The following is a 20107-nucleotide window of genomic DNA, read 5'->3' on the forward strand; positions in this document are numbered from 1 at the left end:
ACTTACTTCACAGACATTCAGATTTCAAGTGCTTAAAACAAAAATTAAAACAATTTACCTGAAATTCTGGTATGGTAGACTTTCTGACACCCTTCCTCTTCTTTGTGATAGCTTTTTTAGTTAGCGATTTTTTTCCTTGTAAGATTAAAAGAGAAAAGCTTCATAATGCTGTTTGTTGTACTTAATTAATAAAACCAAGTTATATACAGACTTGAAAGTTAAACTGTAACTAACAGCTTACAGTAAGTCATGTAAACATGATGAATCAGAACTAGGCTCAGTAAAAGCAAACATTAAACAGGTATCTGTGTAGTGCAGTCTTTTGGGGGTGGGGGAAGGAAAAAAAAAAGAAAAAAAAAAGAAGAAAAAAGAAGAAAAGGAATAAACCCACTCCAATTCCAATAACATGGCACCTAAAAATTTCAATCACAAAGGAAACATTTACACCACTCTTCTGAAAGGAGTGAAATCCAGAACTCATGGCACAAACTTAAGAAATATTGCATCTTACCTGCAAGATTTGTTCTGTGACATTGTAAAGCGAATCACACATTAGGATCTGGGATCTCTGTACCATACAGTAAAAAGATACCCTCAAAGCACAAGCAATATCTAGAAATTCCTGACTGAACATGCTGAAGTTACCAATGAAATCAGATTACGGATTTGTTTTTTCTGGCTGCAGCAAAACGTAAGAGTTTTAGAGGAAACCAAACCTTTCTATAATGCAGTTTACACCCATCTGTGCTATATAAGAACATGGATGTACGAAAAAATCCCTTTGAAGGTAAGGCAGGTGCTTTACTACCTACAGTGTCAGAGCTCTGACATCCATGTCTCAAATCAAGTAGTTATGTCACTAACCAGTATACACAAGACAGGAGAGTTTCTTATATGGTTATTTCTACATTCATATGGTAAATTGAAATAAGACCACTTTTAACTTGCTCATTCAGACCAAGACCATCATTCTAACACTACTACTGTGTTCACATTTAGGAGTCTTAAAAAAGAGTTACAGACCTTAAACAAAAAAAGAACTTGAAAAAAAAATCACAAAATGTGGAATTTTTTGTCAACTAGCATAATTACTTGTACTTGGTAATAACACAAGCACAGTGACATTCAATATTTATATTAATTAAAATATTGGAAACTATTGCATTTAGCTTTTTCTTAACACACGTTTTCTTGTGTGGGTAAATGCATAAGTACATTTACATACAACTATTCCTAGGCATTCATTCTATTCTATAGATACCTAGGCATCTATATTTTCAGTTTATTATACTATGAGTTTCATGAACATCTTACCTGACGCTGAAATAAACACACTTAAGGGACAAGGCACAGGGCTTGAAGAATCCAGATCTGAAACTCCACATAAAATCAAACTATATAAAAACCACTAAACCAGCCTAGATTTGAAACTCCCCACACTGAACACATTAAAAAATTTAAAGAATCCTCAATTACTAAAAAGAAACACATATTTCACACTAGAGAAAAAGTGGTAAAACAGAGAAGCATGTTTATTAGAACAACCTAGACATCCTGACAAGGGGCAGATAAGTTACCACTTTTGTTATATACTTAATGGATACAGTTGCACTGAAAACATAATTGCTACTACTGAGAGCACTGCTGTCCACTTACTCAACTAAAGTAGACACTTATAACCTTTCTTGACAAACTGACTCGAAGTCTTGTTTGTTCCTTGTTATAGCCCTGTAAAAAAATGTTATCTGGAAAAAATATGAAAAGATAAAAAACCAGGGCAGCTAGACTGTCTTGCTTCCTTACAAAAAGGAAGATTCGAATATGTTTAAAATGAAATTTCCACTTTACTTGAATATTTTTACATACTTTTCAACAAATGTTTACTTGAATATTTTCAGAGTGCAGTGCAGTATGATTTATGATGCACTGTACTTCAAAAAATAACAGTTAACAGAAATACTCTCTCTCTTTTCCCCGATATATCCTTGTGACAAAGAGATAGAAAACTGTTAGAAATAATTATAAACAATTAAAAACCCAAGGAAGTACTTGCCCATAATCATAAGTAAAGTAATAAAATAAATATAATAGCTTATATTAATTCCTTACCAGATGAAGTAATGTTTTTGACAGCAGCCAGATCTCAGTGACCGTACATTTCAGAGCATACTCGATGTACAAATATATTTAATTGCTGACTAACAGCAATCAGTTAGAAAAACTTAGAAAAATCTAAGATAATAAAAATAAATATTTCTAAAAAGGAATCTTTTTAGCTCACCTATTCAATTCAACACAGCCTGCTCCCTTCCCATCCCCACAGATTCCACCTTTTACTAGCCATATTTTATAAAGCATGTAGAAAGAGTTATACACACAGACAAAATAATACACTAATTTCAGTACAAAAGTTTTCAGAGAGGGAAGGGTAACAGTGGTTCAATAAACTGATTTCCATCTTTAGAGATCTTCAAGTTGCATCTGACCTGGTATCCATCTCAGTTCTGCTCCAAACGAGGAATCAGAGAAGATGACCTCCAGATGTTCCCTCCAAAAAGCATTTCTACAGTGTGTGACTTTTTAAAAAAGTCTGCCTTGCCCAGTATACATATATTAGTAACAAATACATAGGAATCACTAACTCAGGACTCCACTGCTCAGAAGGAAGACAAAGCAGGCAATGCTTTTGTTACCTTTCTCCACTATCAGGTAAGACTGAAATGAGAAAAACACTCTCCATCAAAACAAATAAGGAGTTTCCCAAACTAAACCAAGAAATCCAAAGAAAATCATGATCTTGAAACAGTTGAAGAGACCTTCTCCTTCAACAGCTGGAAGTACACGAAAGCTGTTGTTAGCCCTATCATCCTGAGGCACTAACAGTGGCCTCTCTATCCAGCAATAGCTACATTAAATTATGTTTACTCAGACAAGTGTTTGATAAATATGTTATAAATACTGATAAATAAATACTGATTTATTCTTATTCCTTTTCCATATTGGGTAATACTTGTGATAAAGATGAAAGTTTTACTTCTTTTTTATATAAAGTTCAATTTCAAATGTAGCCAACACTTCTTCTTCAAAAAAAAAAGGGCTTTATTTATTGCCAGAATTATAAAAAAATTACTAGATTAAAAAAAAAAAATCAACTGGTTTGTATTCAAACATACACATCAAAATGATATTGAAAAATATACTTAGTTGCAAATAGCACTGTTCTAAGGAACTGTCAGCCTATACAATTGCTGTGTAACTTTACATTCACTCACAAACAATTTACTGTCCAACAATCACTAATTATGTCTCCCCACTGCCTTTTCCAACAAGCTCCACATTTCAGCTTGTTTTCAGTTCAGAGGAGAAGAGACTGAGACATCCTACACCCGAAATGGAAGTTGTAACTATCGTTCCTTTTCCCCTCCCGCACTGCAGGAGAGGATCAGCTCTTTTTATACCACCTCCAACACTCACAGCTAAGCCACTTCTGATGCCAGAGAGTGGACAATTACAGACGTCCCAGGTCAGATTCTTTTCCTGTGCAGTAAATGAATCAGGACTGTACAACAAATACAGAGTACTTTTCTTTCTCTACCAGAGAATAAAGGGAAAATACACAATCACTTTATTCTTCAAGCAAACCATAACAAAGCTTATCCTAATTTAAATCATAATTCAATTACCTGTGGATATAAACCAAAATTATTTATTGACTTGAAGTAAAATTTCTCCCCAATAACATGTGACCAACCTATGCCTACAGTTGGCAGCATCAGAGCCCAAAAACTCAATTTGCACATTTTCTGACTTTACCTGCTGAAACAAACTACTTGCATATTAAATTGAAACAAGAGCACTGTCAAAATGCATACGCTCTGCAGCAAAGAACAGTGCAGTTGTGTAACATTTTAGCTATCACACCATTGTTCTGTCTGAATGAAAACAAACCTCTCTTGCAGTAGAAATGCAGCAAAACACGTTTTCCACAGTAAACTTACTTAAGCCACCCTGTACTCATCTGCCAAAAAAGCTGAAAACTCTGTTCAGCAGACACAAGCAGCATTCACTTGGATACTGCCTTGTCCATCCAGTGTTTGGTGCTTGAAGGACAATGAGGGCAGAAACCTGTATAGTGAGTATTAGTATAAAGCAGTATCTGAGGTTAGTGAAAGCACTGAAGTGAACACAAAACATGCTATTCCAAGAAAAGCTAATTTCAAAGCAAGTGAACATCACAATAGAAAGCACTGAAATATTTTTATTGTTTAAAACACTTTATTCCAGATTTCATGTATGATTCAGTCTCAAAGTAAAGACAGAGCTTTAAATAATAAGTAAAACTAAACCAAACTAAATGTGTGACATAATTTCTTACATCACTGCTTCTTAATTTAAGAAGCTAATTAATGCCAAATTGATGGTGACCACAATAGGTAAGGCAGAAGAAATATCACTTCCCTGAATCGATACTGTTTTGAGTTAACCTCTAATCTCAACTACAAATCCCAAGAGACTGGATTATTTTATACTTTTGACTGATAGTTAAGAGGTGGGTTTCATTGATTTTCCTTCTCCATGCTTACAATTGTCATCAAGTAATTTTTTAAACAAACTCATTGCTGAAAGTAAAAAACAAATCTAGATCTATAAATCTTTCACATTTATTTTTTTTAAATAACACTACTACTGGAACACTTCTGCTGTAAGTTTCAAAGGAAATCAACATTTTACTAACCAAGAGCCCCTCAGCCAACTCTGTGAAAATTCTTAAATGTTAAATTTAAGTTCAGTAGGTCCAGGAGATGTCTGGCTGCCACAGGTTTTCCTTCCAAGCCAAAACAAATTCCACAGATGTTATTACTGAATAGACGTGTAAGCAACTAACAAGGTAGCACAACAACTAGGACCTGAAAACTAGTCACAAGCATCCAAAAAACACTCTAGGGAGATTAGATACCATCAAAGCATAAGCCTTCTCAAGTTGGTCTTGCCATCTGAGGGTGAAGTAGGGGAAACAAAAAAATTAGAAATTCAGATCTCTTCTAGTACTACTTTAGAAGCATAAAAATGAGACAGACAAAACACTAAGCCACTGGAATTTCTTGACACTCATACATGACTTCAGCAAGAACCTCTAAGTTGTTCTACATTAGAATCCTTTTGACTTGAAAACGGGAATGTTTTTCCAGACCTAGTAAAACTTTTTGTTATAAACTCAGATATTTGAGTCCTTGTGGCTTCCTAAAGTAATATTAATTCATGCTACAAATTATAAAGTGACAACAGAGAGCAATTTTAAATAAAAATTTATTTGAATAATATTTTTTTATAAAAATGGAATTTTTACTGCATATGCACTCAGGTCTTATTACCCCAGATGGGGCAATGGATGTGTTTAACATCAAATACTAACTCCGCAGTATTTGCCACAGTAAAACACAGTTAAGTTAGCCCCTTCCAACTGCAAGAATTTCTGTTTTCGTTGCATTCTAGGAGCAACTCCACTGTTCTCAAATTGAAGAATACGACCTGTGTCTTTCTGTCAACAAATCTGTATGACACATTTCATGCCTTTCAAAGATTTGGTAACTACTGAGGATGTCTTACTTCCTCTTTAAATCTCCTAATCTTCTATCTTGCTCCTTGCTCCCAACAACTCTTCCTTTAGAAAATAAAATATGCTACAATCTGGAAAATGAAGCATCATGATAGGGTTTTGAAGCTTCCATATGCTTTTATATAGTCAAAAGACCAAAACAGGTCTGGACAAGTGCATTAATAATGCTGATTTAAAGAACAATGTAGGGAAACCCTATAAAACCTCAATGGTACACGTTTCTGAAGACACTGAAGCTTAATGAATTGTGTACCTTGTTACAACTTGGTGGAATAGCTCTCAATGTTTTCAACATGATTAACAGGCTGTTCCATATCTAGAGGTTAGACAACTCTACAACAAAGCTTTTACAACACTGAAGATAAAAGACTTCTGAAGATTAAACTCCCAAGGACAGTAAACTGGGCCCTACAAAATTGCTGCCAGGCCTTTTATCTCATTTCTTCACATTCAAGCAACACTTGACTTCATACACAAGAAGTAATGGTACTCTAAAGAAATAAAATATACTGTGAAATGGACTTTGAGCAGTAGAACACTGTGAATTTTTCAGAGTATGAGTATATAATTTACATCAAAGTTCTTCTAAAGTTCTGTGTTGTATTGGTGTTTTTTACACCAACTGCAATATAAAGAGATTCAACTTACTCCAACCTTTCCTTCAGGTACATCACAGTTATTTTTCAAGCAGCCTCTGGTGCCTCCTATTTTCTCAACCCTACAGTTGCTCTGAATTTCATCCAATCCCTGTTTCAAACATGTAATCACAGGATTCTCATGCTTTTGTACTGTGCCTTGCATTGAAACCTTTATTGTACCCCACAATTTACTTCAGCATAGCTGTCTTAGTCTAGATCCAACAAGCCTTATCACCATTGTCAAAGTCCAATTCGAGATGTATAGCCTAATTTATCTAACTCCAGTAACAAAATCACATTTAAAAATGAATGCATAGCATGCAAGTTGTTTACAGAACTGTTCCGATTCTGTATTTCCACTTTATTCAGTACTACTCTGTTAATAATACTCACACAGAACACTGCCACAGTAATAACCATCATCTTCTTTCAAAGACACAGATTCAGTGTTGTGGTTACACCTTTTCATAAATCATAAGAAAACCTTGTCATTATGGCAAAGGTCATAACACGGCTGTGTTCTCCAGTAAGTTTTCCTCACAATAGTTCTGGGAAGTTTTCAGCTAGAAGCCAGGAGTGTGCAAATCATCTCAACAGAAATACAAACTGTGACTCAAAGTTACATTTAGCTGCCTGAGAGAAACAGTAAGCAGGAAAAAAAATAATTTTGTTAAAAAGTAAGGAAAGGTACTCACTTTTACATTCCTGATGCTCTCTTCTACCCACTGCACTGTTTTAAGAATGTTGTAAAGAGTGATTATGGCCAGGATAAGACTTAAATGTCATTGTGAATTCAGGTTTTACCAAATCTCTTTTTCTGTTCTACACTGTAAGGGAATCTTTCAGTGGAAGATTTACATTTCAGCTGATCTTTGACAAATACTACTTAGCCTTAAACATTATGAAACATTACAGAACAACAAGGCATTAGCATGAATTGAAACCAATTGTATCCATTTCAGCCTAACAGGTACAGGATAAACAGACATTTAACAAGCATAGGAAGAATAGCTCTTTCTTGCAACGCTGTACTTCTCCAGCAAGGTCAACTTGCAATGAAGAGGTAGTCAAAATATGATGGAAAATGCCTCAGCATATTAAGACAGTTCTATAAAAAAAAGAGTCCTTATTTGCAATTTGGGTTATTATTCATTTTGTTTGGTTTTAAGAAAAATGAAAACAGTGACACTTTTGGAGAGCTAACAGTTGAGTAAGTGAACGTAAGATACATTAGTTCTGCTGAATGTGACATATATGAACTTCAGCTTCAACTTTTAAAATTTCTGGTGAGATGTGGGCATTGAAATTTTTTGGAAGGAGGAATTTGTGATTTAAATGGTAAGACAGTTCTTTAGGTATTATGCACAAATATTTGAGATCTAAATATTACTTGTTTCCTTAGCTTTAAATTTTAACTTTTAGTAAAATGCACTGGCATCAGATCTTGGAATTTTCTTGCCCTTTAGAAGACACTTTGCTGTTACCCAGATTTTTCATTTTGGCTTTCCACTTTTCAGACGAAATCCAATACTTATCTGTCAGTTTACACTGTTCTGAAAAGTAGCTTGTCACTTTGAAAAATACAATGTTTTAAGCAGTCTGCTAAAATCTAGCACAGATAGCTTAGCCCAGGACTCAACAGAATGAAGCTTTTATGGTGCTTTGTATGCCATCAAAAATACTACAGCTACCTGACAATTTGAACTGACTTAAGGACTTTGAAAACTTCAGTTTTCAAATAGCTTAAAAATTTTCCAGTGAGTTAATTGAAATCTGGATTGTATATCACCTACCTGAAACACTTAGCTAGATGCTGCACAAATCTGTAATAAGAATGCCATCAGCATAAACTCCGCATCCCAGTCGTTGGACTCAGTAATCAGGCCCACAGTTAAAGCAGTACTGTTTGGTGACCTAAGACTGCACAGTTCCGGTATGAATGGCCTTAGATTCACGATCTCATGTAATTACTCTGTGTTTCTTCATAATTTGGATGAGGTCATATTACCAGAAAGGGAAGAAACATTTCTACAACTGCTATAACATAAGACACCATAAAATGACTTCAAGTGACACTCTGATGCTAACCAGTCAATCACATTCATTCTTCTAAATATTTTTTCAACAAACAACCTCTCCAAATGTATTATGTTCTCTAAATTCTGCAAATGAATCATGGTTTAATCAGCTGATGAGCCTGCTTTACATGCTTTATATGGGAAACCGAAATGTCTAATCCAATAAGGTTGTCCTGTTTCACAAAATAAAATACAGACATATCAGCTAAAAATGCAGCTTAAAAAAGAAATCAGTATCCTCCTACTTTTTACTACAGGTAAGAATGTCAACTTACCAGATTTGTGCTTCTTGTGTTTTGCTTTCTTCTTAATTATAAATAACTTGTTCTGGAGTTCAGATTTATAAGATTTGAACGGATGAAGATGAATCTCACGCTTTCTTTGCAGGTCATCAAGTTTTCTCTGTAGATTTTCATTTAGAATATCCTTCAACTTCTTTTTTTTCTTTTTCTTCTTTTTTGCTAGTATCTTATTTAGCTTCTTATTATGACGCAGTGAGTTCTCTAGCACTGTTTCTTTAGCAGATTCATGGTAACTGGTGTCTTGGTTACTATTGTAAGTGCCATTGACATGCACTTGGCAAGCTTTCAGTGTGTTCTCCTTGAATGGGTTCATATCAGATCTTAGTCTGGCCATTTCAGCACAACCTTGTGCATTCTCCCCATCCGTTATTTCTCTTGAACTAGAGTCCCCACCCATACCAACAATCTTTCCTGAAGTAATCAAATTCCTCAAGTTTTCTTTATAACAAACACTTTTCTTGATGTCACAGACTCCTGAGGCTTTGATTTCACAGTTTATCTCCCCTGTAGGGACTCTAAAGGTGCCTAAATGTGGGTTTTTTTCTGGACTGATAATGACAGAGTCCATACTTTTCTCTACTTCTGTCTTGCAATGATGTAGCAGTTCTCTACCAGGAGAACTGACCTCCCCATTGCTTTTGGCTACATATTCATGTTTTATTCTTTCCGATTTAATACGAGGTACTTTTTTAACTTTGATGGGAAGAGATGGGAATTCAGGAGCCTGAAAAGGCTTTTGTTTGTAAATCCGAACATCCGCACCACAGAACTGTGGAAAATGAACATATGCATTCTCCAAGCAGTCATAACCAAGAATTACTTCTCTGCATTCGTGGATAGGCTGACCTAGCACTGCATCCTGAACATCCTTTTGTGTTTCATACACGAAGTCACAGAGACCTTTTAGCAGCCATACTTTTTGGTAGAATGGTAGCTCATGAAATGGTTTTTCCTCCAAGGGATTAACTTCTCCGAGCACTTTGAAAAACTGGGGACACAAGCCAAGTTTTTCTGCAGCGCCATTAGGATTGTCAGTCTGCCCTACAACAGTGTACCAGTGTTGTACTTTCTTTCTCAGTGCTGCTTCCCAAGTCCTGTAAGAAAATGTCGGTCTGCGGTGCAACGTAGATCTGCGATGAGGAGGACTTAACAAAGAAGTCATTATTTTAGACAAAAAAATATTACACTGAGGCATCAGAAGACAGCGTTCCAATTCATAGAATACTATTTCAGGTAAATTTAAAATCTGTTGTGCTAAACAAAGAAAATGACCAATAGCTGGAATCTCCCACATCATCTCCATCCTTGTAGGTGCTGCTTGAGCTAAAAGTGATTTTTCCCATTCTTCTATTTCTTTCTGACTAGCTTCTTCTGCTTCTTTTCTTTCTTGATCTCTCTGCCTATTAAAAGAAAGTTCATGAAAATTCAGATATTGGGTAAACCAAAAAATGAGGGAGAAAAAAAGTCAGAGCTACAGCGCGACAAAGATACTTATCTTGAAGTACTGAAGAGCACAGTGCATAAAGTTTTAGTTTAGTTTCTCTTACTTTGCAGTACACAACACATCACTGGACCAGAATGGGAAATTACAGTCTTTTATAATCTATCTCTAGTTTAAAAATGGAAAAAGGTAAGAAAAAAGCCTGTCATATATCAACAGTCTGTGTGGTTTAGATTTTTGGGGTTTTTAAAATGTATTTCCTTTCCAATCTCTTTTTGTCAGGATTAAGTTTTTCCATCAAATTATCCATATCAAATTCTCTGACATGAATTCCAGTTAAATCTTCCTTTCAAATGGTTGCTCTGTGGCTTGTGTCACGCTCCTTGTGTGCTTCCCTTCCTCAGCACACAAGTGTACATGTCTAAGTGCTTTATCTACTCGTATTTTCCCTCCTAGCCATAGGTGTGCTGGTTTGCAATGGTGGTCAAAAAGGAAACAAGTATTGGGACGCACAAAAAATGTCATGGAAAATAACACCAGAAATAAAATGTCATTACACTAATGAATGGCTTGCCCTCATCTGAAAAAAATGTAATCAGCTCTGGTCCCCCTACCTAAAAAAAGGATAGAGTAGAAATAACGTGTATTCAGAGAAAGAGGTTATCAGTAATCAGAGGTCTGTAAGAAGTTCTGGATAATCTGGGGCTCCACACAAAACACTAGCAAGAGGAAACATGACAGCAATATACAAAGCTAATAAGACAGCCTGAGAACTTCTGTTTACTTTTATTTGGAAACTCATTGTGAAGTTTAAGGGTAACAAGTGTTAGAAGAAGAAATGCTTTCATTTCAGATAATCAAATCACACCTAGCTTTCCATTTAGTTACTAAAATACAGGATATGTTAATTCAGTTCCAAAGAGGAAAACTGGACATCTGCATGAATCAAAGAATATCAAAGGTTACCAGCAACAGAAGGGATTTTTCTCTAATGTTGCAATAGTAAACTAACATTTTTGCCTGAAGGCATGACCAGACTCCAAAAGACAGGATTAAAATACAGCTGTACTTACAGGAAAATTTTTTTAGAGTTCATCCTAAGCTTTTCATATGTTTTTCCCTGAAACTTCTATCAGTGGTAGGAACAATGACCTTCCTACAGCACTAATGTAACCTGTTACTGGAATTTCCATGTCCTTATTTCCAGATTGCTAACCTTCAATTATATTTTTTTCATATACAAGTAGCGAGTAAATGGCATGTATCCATTCAAAGTATCAATGCCTTCAAATTCAGTAAAAGAGTAATAATAAATTAAAATCTTTCTTTTGACAACATGAAGCTAAATAGAGGCTTCTAGCTTGAAGAGAGTGTATTTGAAGTATTAACTATTGTCTAGCTATATCAACAGCATAAAAAATGTCACAAACCCAACTTAGTCTACATTTTAGTATCAGCACAGGAGAAACATAACATGTATATGCAAAATAACATAAAATACAATAAGATTCTACAAATGCTTTATCTTATACAATTAAATTAAATTTCCAGTGAATTATTACCATCATTTGAACAGAACTTTTTAAATACCACATACATTCTTGTGACAGATTCATGTAAAGCATAAAATGTAAAAGTAAACAGATCACTAAATTCTTAACTTCAGTCTCCCAGTGCAGCATTAATTTAATGATGTAAAGGATGGGATATAAAAACAAAGTCCTACTTTGCAGCACAAAATCCTATTTGCCATTCTACGTGACTAAACCGATAAATGCAACTATACTACTTGCATAGGTAAAGTGAGCATTATTTTTATTCTGACTTACGTTCTATTTCAATGTGCTAATAATGCATTGGTATAATAAAGAAGAGAAAATAATAAATAAAAATAACTAATTTATAAGTGAGATAGAGGAAGAAACCATACTAAGTAAAAAATGGTATCAAACATCAATTTCAAAGCACTCTTGGATCCCACTCCTTTCCTCCTACATGTAAAACACACCTCCTAATAACCTGCTGACTCCAAAAGGTATGAACACTATTAGTATGTATGGAAATAAGACCAAATATGAACATGTAGTGAGATAGAACATATGTAGAAACAATAACATTTCAGTATTGTTGAGAAAAACATAAGCTGTAGGTCATCTAAAAATACCATCTTTGCAAACAGTTTCAGTTTATCATCAATTCATAATTTAAATCAAGATAGAATTCTCAAACACAATACCCTAGATTCACTTTAGTCTAGATAAAATGACAATTATTATACTGTTTTAAGAATGTTTTAAAAGGTTCCTTAAAAAGAAAAATATAAATTGTTTCAGTTGCAAAAAGTTTGCCTTTGTTTTTTAAACTCTTGTTTTATCACAGTATCTGTTGTCATTCCATTCTCAGCAGACATTCAAGAGAAAATGTATAAAAAGCACACTTTCATATCTTCATTATTGAGGTGTTCCTGCCAGAATCTTTTGGAGGGCATAGCTTTTTCCTGCAGTGTTTTGGTTTGGGTTTTTTTTGAGAGGATGGAAGGGAATGAAGAGGGGAGAAGGGGGGGGGGGCAAGGGAGCACGGATGGAAGAAGAAATGGGGGTGGTAAGAGAGAGACATTTGCTGTTGGACTGAGAAATTCTCTGGACATACATATTTGGCTTTTACGTTGACAGCAATTGTAAAAAATGCTGTTGTTTCAAACTTTTATTCACATTTACCATGAATATGTTGGCAGACATGTACTGCACTTACAATCATAACAAAACTAATCTAAGTTGAAGCTGACACTTCCAGACTGAGGTCATATTCCCAGAACACATCTGCAGCACTTGTTTTGCAGCTCTTAAGTGGATAAAGCCATGGCATTTGACGTTAAAGCTCAGCAACCGTGATCCCTAGCAGACATAACACCTAAAACAGAGTCCAGATATAACTCCCACTTTTCTTATAATTTTCTCCTTTGAGACAGCAGATATCATAAGCAAACTCCTTCTTGCTTGCAACAAGAGATTTCACTTGGAGGGGAGAGGAGACAATGATTAGATTTTACTTTGTTCCCCCAATTATCATTTCTAACCTACTTAGGTGTTGATTCAGGTAAAAGGTCAGACACTGGAACTCTAATGACAAGATACAGAGAACTGTTTTAATTCTACAGTAACTTGTTTCTACAAACTTTCTTTTAAAAAATTAAATAGAAAGTTATGTACAAATTAGCATTATTACACCTTATTCTAAATTAAGTCAAGGTGTAACACTCAGAGGATATTAAATTGGGAGATGCCCATGTAACCTTAATTCTGTATCTGTAATGGCTTACATCGTATTATAACATACTCTATATTTTTCTCTAGGATCCAGGTTAATTCCATGTTAACATCCTCATAAACAGCAAAACTGACTATATAAACATACCTTATTCCATAATTTGCTAAATTAGATTACTAACTCGCAACCAGAATTGAATTCTTTAAATGTTCTAATGAACATATCTAAAACTTATCCCAGGATCATGTTTTCAGAGATGGTGAAGTTATGCCTAGCATAACTTTCAACAAACCAAGTCATACAGACACTTAATTCCCACTGGAATCAACCAGTTAATTATCTGCCATTCACCAGTGGTTTTAAAAATTTCAGTAGGAATCTACTTCTATGTTTCAGTACCTAACCAGGTATTTCCAATTTAAAAATAATTCCACAATTATTTATTGTTAACTGATATGTAAATTAGTATGTATATTGCTATGCATATGTATATTAGCATGTAACCAAACTCCTAAATAAAAACTCATAGAAATTTTATAAATAATCCAAAGAAGATGGTCAATATTCTGATAATTAGAACAATTGAACAAAAGGAAAGCTTGGGAAAAAGTGCTATTGCTACTGTACAGAAATTATTATCTGCAAAATAATGAAATTTGCTTTGCAATGACATCTCAGTTTCATATGCTGAGTGTACCATGATAAATGTGGAGGAAGTTATACAACACTGAATAAAGAAAAAATGAAACTGATTGTGCAAGAAATGGATAAACTGCAAGAAAAAGAGAACTCTCAACAAAGGACACCCATATAACAAAAACATAGGTAGGATTTGGAGTAGGATTTCCATTAAGCTAACTACAGAAAAGATAAAAATCACACTTCAGGCTGTCCTTCCAAAATATGAAATTGAAAAAAAGTTTGCAAAATCATTGTCAAGGATCTGGGGGGGGGGGGGGAGAGAGGAGAAAGCCCAAACTTTTAAAAGTATTTAATTTACTAATTAAATTTATATTTTATTTTTATATAAAATATACATTATTATATTTATTTGTATATTTTAGTATTTTTAATTTAATTTTAGTTTTATTTAATACTCATTATAAGGCCTGTGCCTTACAAGAATATCTAAATATCTAGAGCAAAGAATTAGATATAAAATTATATTTCAACAGGCAATTTCTTTAGGTATGAAGCTGTTTTGTAGAGAGGCCCTTGCATTTACCGCCTTAGCTATTTGGGACTGAAAGCATGTAACTCCTAGGCATTCTAAACCAAGATAATTACTGGCTAGAAGGTACATGCACGCTGAGGGGTCCACTGGATGGCAGAAAGGGAGCATTTTATTATGTTCCTGACAACTCATCTGAAAGTTGGGTGAACAGCAGATGCTGCCTATCCAAATACAACTGATTTGCCAGCATTGTGCTCTCCAACTGAAACCTCCAAGCCTGCAATCTTGCATTTAATTTTGAAAGTATTCCTTCTGTGCCAACCTCAGTGTATCAGATTTCTAAAAAAAAAGGCAGCATAACCATTTTCTCTTCTTAACAACATAATCTGTACTTTAGCAATAAGCCAAAATAAGTTTAGAAAGTTGAAATATATTTTTTAATAAATATAGTGTCCTTAGTGTTGAAAGTATGTGCATTTATAAATACGACACTTTATATACACTGTATCATGATCTTCACTGGTAATATATAAATAATTTTATAGGTCTTCCAATTTCCAAGCCTTTTTCATAAAATAATACTAAACGGTACTTTTGAAACATTTTTTGTGAGTTGGGAAGCAATTGACAGAGAGAGATCCAAATTACTTTGAAAACATGATGGGATCTACTAGGAAATAAAACTTCAGAAGACATCTGAAGCATAATTATTTGAGTAGCTCAACAGAGTCAAAGAAATATTCAACCAGCTACCTAGTGATAGAGTTTTATTGCTTTGCAGTAAGTGGTATAGCTCAACATTTTAGGGCGTAAAAAGGCAAGCTTGTTGTGATCTTATCATAGAATTTTCTGCAGAACCAAGCACTGTGGAGTATCATTTGCACAGGATCCGGGACTTCTGAGTATATCCAGATACATGGATTTAACTGTTAATTAATACAGTTTTACAGGAATGAGCTTGAAACACGTGTATGAAAGCCAAATTCTTACTTTGTCTGGTAAAATGTTCTACAGACTCTATGGATGAACTAAAATACAATCAAAATGTCCTTTTTCATAACAGTTTTACCAAGTTCTGAGTTCTAGAACACAGAGTTGAGCAAAAATCAAGAGACTTTTACCAGAGACACAATAACACTAGTGATCTTTGCTTTTCTTTCTTTTTGTGAAGTGTGATTAGAAAATGAGTGCATTAGAAAAAAGATTCACTCTTTTCTAGGGAAAAAGTACTGTCTAACAGCAAAGTCAGCCAAATAGCTTCAAATCTGTTGAAAATCAACATTACCTGCAAAATTAGAGTGAACTGGTTACATATGGAAAGAAGTCTCCAAAGCTTTGAAAAAAGCTAGAAACATTTTGCTTCCTAAAGCAAATGCTGTCTTTCCAGCATGCTCCACCTTCAGACACAGTCACTCAAGTTACTATTAAAATATACAAGCTTATAAGCTTCTTTTTCCTCAAAGTGAAACATACTAGCATTAAACATTGCCTGTAATGATATACCTCAAAATCCCACAGATTTTAATTATACACACATTCTAAATGCATTACCTAACTGACAAGCTGGAATGCCACATCAGGGAGTTAACAGCAGTGGCACTGGCAGAGATAATTTGCTTCTGGCTATCAATAAGGGAAGCAGTGACAAGATCACAGAATTAGATTCTAGTTAAGTATTCTGGCAGTTTTTAATCTAATTCTTGCATGAAAAACAGTCCAAGGACAGGGGTGATAACCTGCGAATGAGCTAACAGGAAATTGCTGTGGATGTTTTTAATTACTCTTAAAAGTTTCACAATCCTAAAATAAAAGCAGCTATAATTTAATGTAGTGACTTCTTCATTATGTGGTGAATTCTATGACTTCAGCAATTTTTCCTGAAGGTGGTACTAACATTTTGCTTTGTGGATATAGTGTACTGAAGTCACGAACTTAAGACCACAAGAGCCCCACAATAGTTATTTACCTAAAAAAGCTATAAGGAGCTAGCTCCTGTAGAGAACTAGGAAGACATAATTACTTAAAACTAAAACAAAACGGTTTTTCCTATTACCTCTTTTCCTCTTTTGCTCTCAGCTGCTCCTCTTGTCTTAGAACCTGAACCATCACAGACTCAAACATGCCTGTTGACAAGCCTACTAAACTGCGAGGTGTGGAACGACGTCTTGTGGAAATGCATGCTGTTCCTTTCTCATCTTCCTGCCCATAGCATCCTCTAGATGTGACAGCTAATGATGTTTTCTCTCTTAAATGCCTAGAAGAAAAAAGCAAGCCAATTCACAACTATGACTGTCCTTACCAGTGGTACTTCAATGCCTTCCCTACCAACCATGGATCAAGCACATTTACTGAGACAAAAGCAGTTATGTTTTCAACTGCCATTTTTTCCACTTTACAAGTTCCTTTATGAAATTTTAAACCCAACATGCTAATATGCCCTGTGTTTTCACATCAGTTAAAAATGGTGGACCTTCACCTCAAATAACCAAATACTATTTGGAGACTGAATTCTCTATATTAATCCATAAATATCTGGCGGGGGGGGAAAGGTGTTTTCATTGGTTTAGGTTGGAGAAGTGTGTGTTAAACACCAGTTTAGTTCTGTTTAAAACTACAAAAGATGAAAGGCAAAACAGTACAAATTTGGCTGCAAAGTTTCATTTCATCCTACATTGTTTCAAAATACTCCATTGAAACTGGGACCAGTTATTCACAACATCTGAGAACATTTAAGGGGACAGAGGGGAAAAATCCAAACCCCATTCAAAAGTAATCTCCACTCTAAGATAATTTCCTGTGGCTTGTAGTATCTGAGAATTAGACAACCAACACTGATTGATTTCCTTGAACCACTTGAAGGGGATCATTGACCTAAACATTGCTCTGTAATAATGCAAGAATGATTACTCCAGAAAGTAGTACTTCAATTTTATTTTACTTATAAAATTAGGTCTGATAAACACTTAAAACAAATTTGTCTGATCAAAAATTATAAAAGATTTTTGAGACTTCTAGATTCCATAATCCTTTCTCTATATAGTTCTTAGAAACTTTTACTAAGCAAGTGCACACAGACATATTGAATACATCTTTACAAATCTCTGAAGAGTTAATACAAGAGAAATTCACTGTGTATTGAGGTAGGATTATTTTTAGTTTAGTATTTCCTAATATTTATTTGAAAAAGGCTCTGCATTTCTGAAAGAATTACATGGGCAATTGATTTTTTTTTTTAGTAAATACATATATTGCTATTTGATGGCACAGTGCATAAACTGACTTCACTTTCTAACATAATTTCTAACAAAACAGCATTGAGCATTCTCAGGTCCTACCAAATAAAATGAGTAGTCACTTCATTCAACAAAACGCCCCTTAATTCAATACAGCAGAGATGCTACAGTCACACAACATACAGTAATGAACACAGCACAGATTTTCCAAGCTGCATTTGGTTATTTATTTGCCAGCATATAAGCCAGGAGCTCTGATTTTTTTTTTAAACCAAGTTTTACTCAAGCAAACTAGCAACATGCAAGCCCCATTAGGTTTGGCTCCTTCCCTTCTTGCAAACTGTCCCAAAATTGCCGTTACACAGAAATAGTTTCAAATATACTGTTACTACAGCAGAATGCATAGGTTCACTCCAGTTTCAGCTGAGTTCTGCACCACACTCCTCAAGTGTTCCTACTACACAAGCAAGGTTCTTCTTACCAGCTGGCAGCTCATGTTCTGTGTCACTAACAAGCTGAAAGCTGATGGACATGCACAGATTTACAAACGTCCCAATACTGTTCCTTCTTCATCTTCACCCTTAGCCAAAGTAAATTTCTGGATTTTACACGCAAAATACTATGTCATTCAGGAGACTGGTGGGCCTTTCATTGTAAGAAGCCACCATGAGTTTCTGATAATGACTGAACTATGCCTATGACAAACTCATGAGAAAGCATTTACTTCAGTCGTGATTTAAACTGGCCTTTCTACCAGATAGGTCAACATCTTTCTATGTTTCAGCTGTTTTGGCTGATAAACAAGTTTCTGCCGAGGACTTATATTTAAACTTACCACAATTTCCATTTTGCCATTTAAGACTACAGTATTCCATGCACTGTCTCTCATTTTATGAGTATCAAAAATCATGCCATTTCAAAGCAGGTACCTTTGGCTCAAGATTTTACTCCTACTTATTTTGAAGACAGTAAAAATTTCACAGATTGCTCAAAAACAATTTAAAAAAGCCAGATATTCATACAAAGTTTAGGCAGTTTTACGATAAATAAAGAAGCATTTGACATCTTGCATAAACACGTATGCCTCCCTGTTCACAAAAGGCTTCTTTCAGGAGGAAAATCTTAGCCAGGAAATGCTGTGCTCTGTTTGGCATTTTGGTTTGGAATTATTTTTGGAATATTCAGGTTTGGTATTTCCAAAGAGTTTTGAATTAGAATTTGAATAGATCGTAGTAGGAAACGTTCCTCACATGAAAGTATTGAGAGTTCCAGTGTTCTGTAGTGGGGCTTTGTTTGGTTTGGATTGATGTTTGTTCTCTTTTAATGAAATTTTTCACACAAAGAAACACACCCCCCTGTTCTACTTTATGTAAACAACATGCGGCAGGGCACCTATAGACTTTTCTACACATACCGGGACAGCAGCGCCAACTTCTGTTCCAGCATCATCTCCAGCTTCTGGGCCTGTTTGGAGAGCCAGTGATCCACACCGTGCAGTCGGTAGCAAGTCTCCAGCATGAGCCGGAAGTCACATACGAAATCTGCTATCCCTGTGTACTGCCCGCTGGAAAATTTCTCTTCCATCTTCAACAGCCATATTCCAGTTGGCAGCTGCTGGAGGGACTGGCCGCTGTTACGGCCCGAGGGGGAGCCGGCGCCTTCTTCTCCGAAGGATGCCTGATCCGCGAGGGGCTCCAGGAACGGCGCCGTCAGAGGCCGGTACTTCTCCAGCAGGAACTCGCGCAGGATTCGGTATCCTTGCTGCAGCTCGGGACTCAGGCTCTGCTGCCAGGCAGTCTTCCCTCCGGCAGTATCTTCCTCCTTGTCGGGCTCCTCCATCCCGCTCCGAAGGGCGGTGGGCCGATCGCCCGGGAGCTCTCCGCCGGAATCCGCGTCTCCCGCCCCGGGCCGGCCCCTCGGCACCGCCCGGGCACCGCGGCGCTGCCCCTCACCCGGCCGCCGCATCCGCACGGGGCTCACCTGCGGACACTGCCCCAGCTCAGCACCCGGCACGGCCCCGGCCCTGCCCCCGCTCCGGGGGGCGGGACGCGCCCGTCGCGGGACAAGCACCGCCCGGGCCTGCTCGCGGCCCCGCCCGCCCGGGGACCGCGCCCTCGCCCTCAGGGCCCGCCCCCTCCCTGCCGCCGCCGCCGCGAGCGGGGGCTCCGCCGCATCCCGGTCCGCGCGCGCAGTTCCTTCTCCCGCTGCCGAGGGGCAGCGCGCGTGCCGACCCGCGCGGGCAGCAGGCGGCGGCGCGAGGGCGCGGGGCGGGGAGGGAGGACGCGGCGCCGCTCGCCACAGCGCGCATGCGCGCGGCCAGCCGCGGCGGCTGCGGGGCCGAGCGAGGGCTGTCGGAC

At 36.6% G+C, this 20107-nt stretch overlaps 1 protein-coding gene across 3 annotated transcripts in view; it reads right to left on the reverse strand.

The window, feature by feature from the left end:
* KIAA2026 (KIAA2026 ortholog) overlaps window positions 1-19815 on the reverse strand; it is a 53503-nt gene extending 33688 nt beyond the window's left edge. For 2 of the 3 annotated variants that reach the window (XM_050328656.1, XM_050328654.1), the window contains exons 1-4: window positions 19165-19815; window positions 16571-16771; window positions 8609-10035; window positions 59-135 (exon numbers count right to left, since the gene is read on the reverse strand). In XM_050328656.1, coding sequence (XP_050184613.1) covers window positions 59-135; window positions 8609-10035; window positions 16571-16771; window positions 19165-19715 — 2256 coding nt within the window. In that variant the 5' untranslated portion in view covers window positions 19716-19815. The remainder of the gene's footprint in view (window positions 1-58; window positions 136-8608; window positions 10036-16570; window positions 16772-19164) is intronic. The other variant, XM_050328655.1, reaches the window with a different exon arrangement.
* Between the last annotated feature and the right edge of the window lie 292 nt (window positions 19816-20107).

This window comes from Myiozetetes cayanensis, unplaced genomic scaffold (genome assembly GCF_022539395.1).
Source record: "Myiozetetes cayanensis isolate MyiCay16 unplaced genomic scaffold, myiCay2020 scf4, whole genome shotgun sequence".
Taxonomy (NCBI): domain Eukaryota; kingdom Metazoa; phylum Chordata; class Aves; order Passeriformes; family Tyrannidae; genus Myiozetetes; species Myiozetetes cayanensis.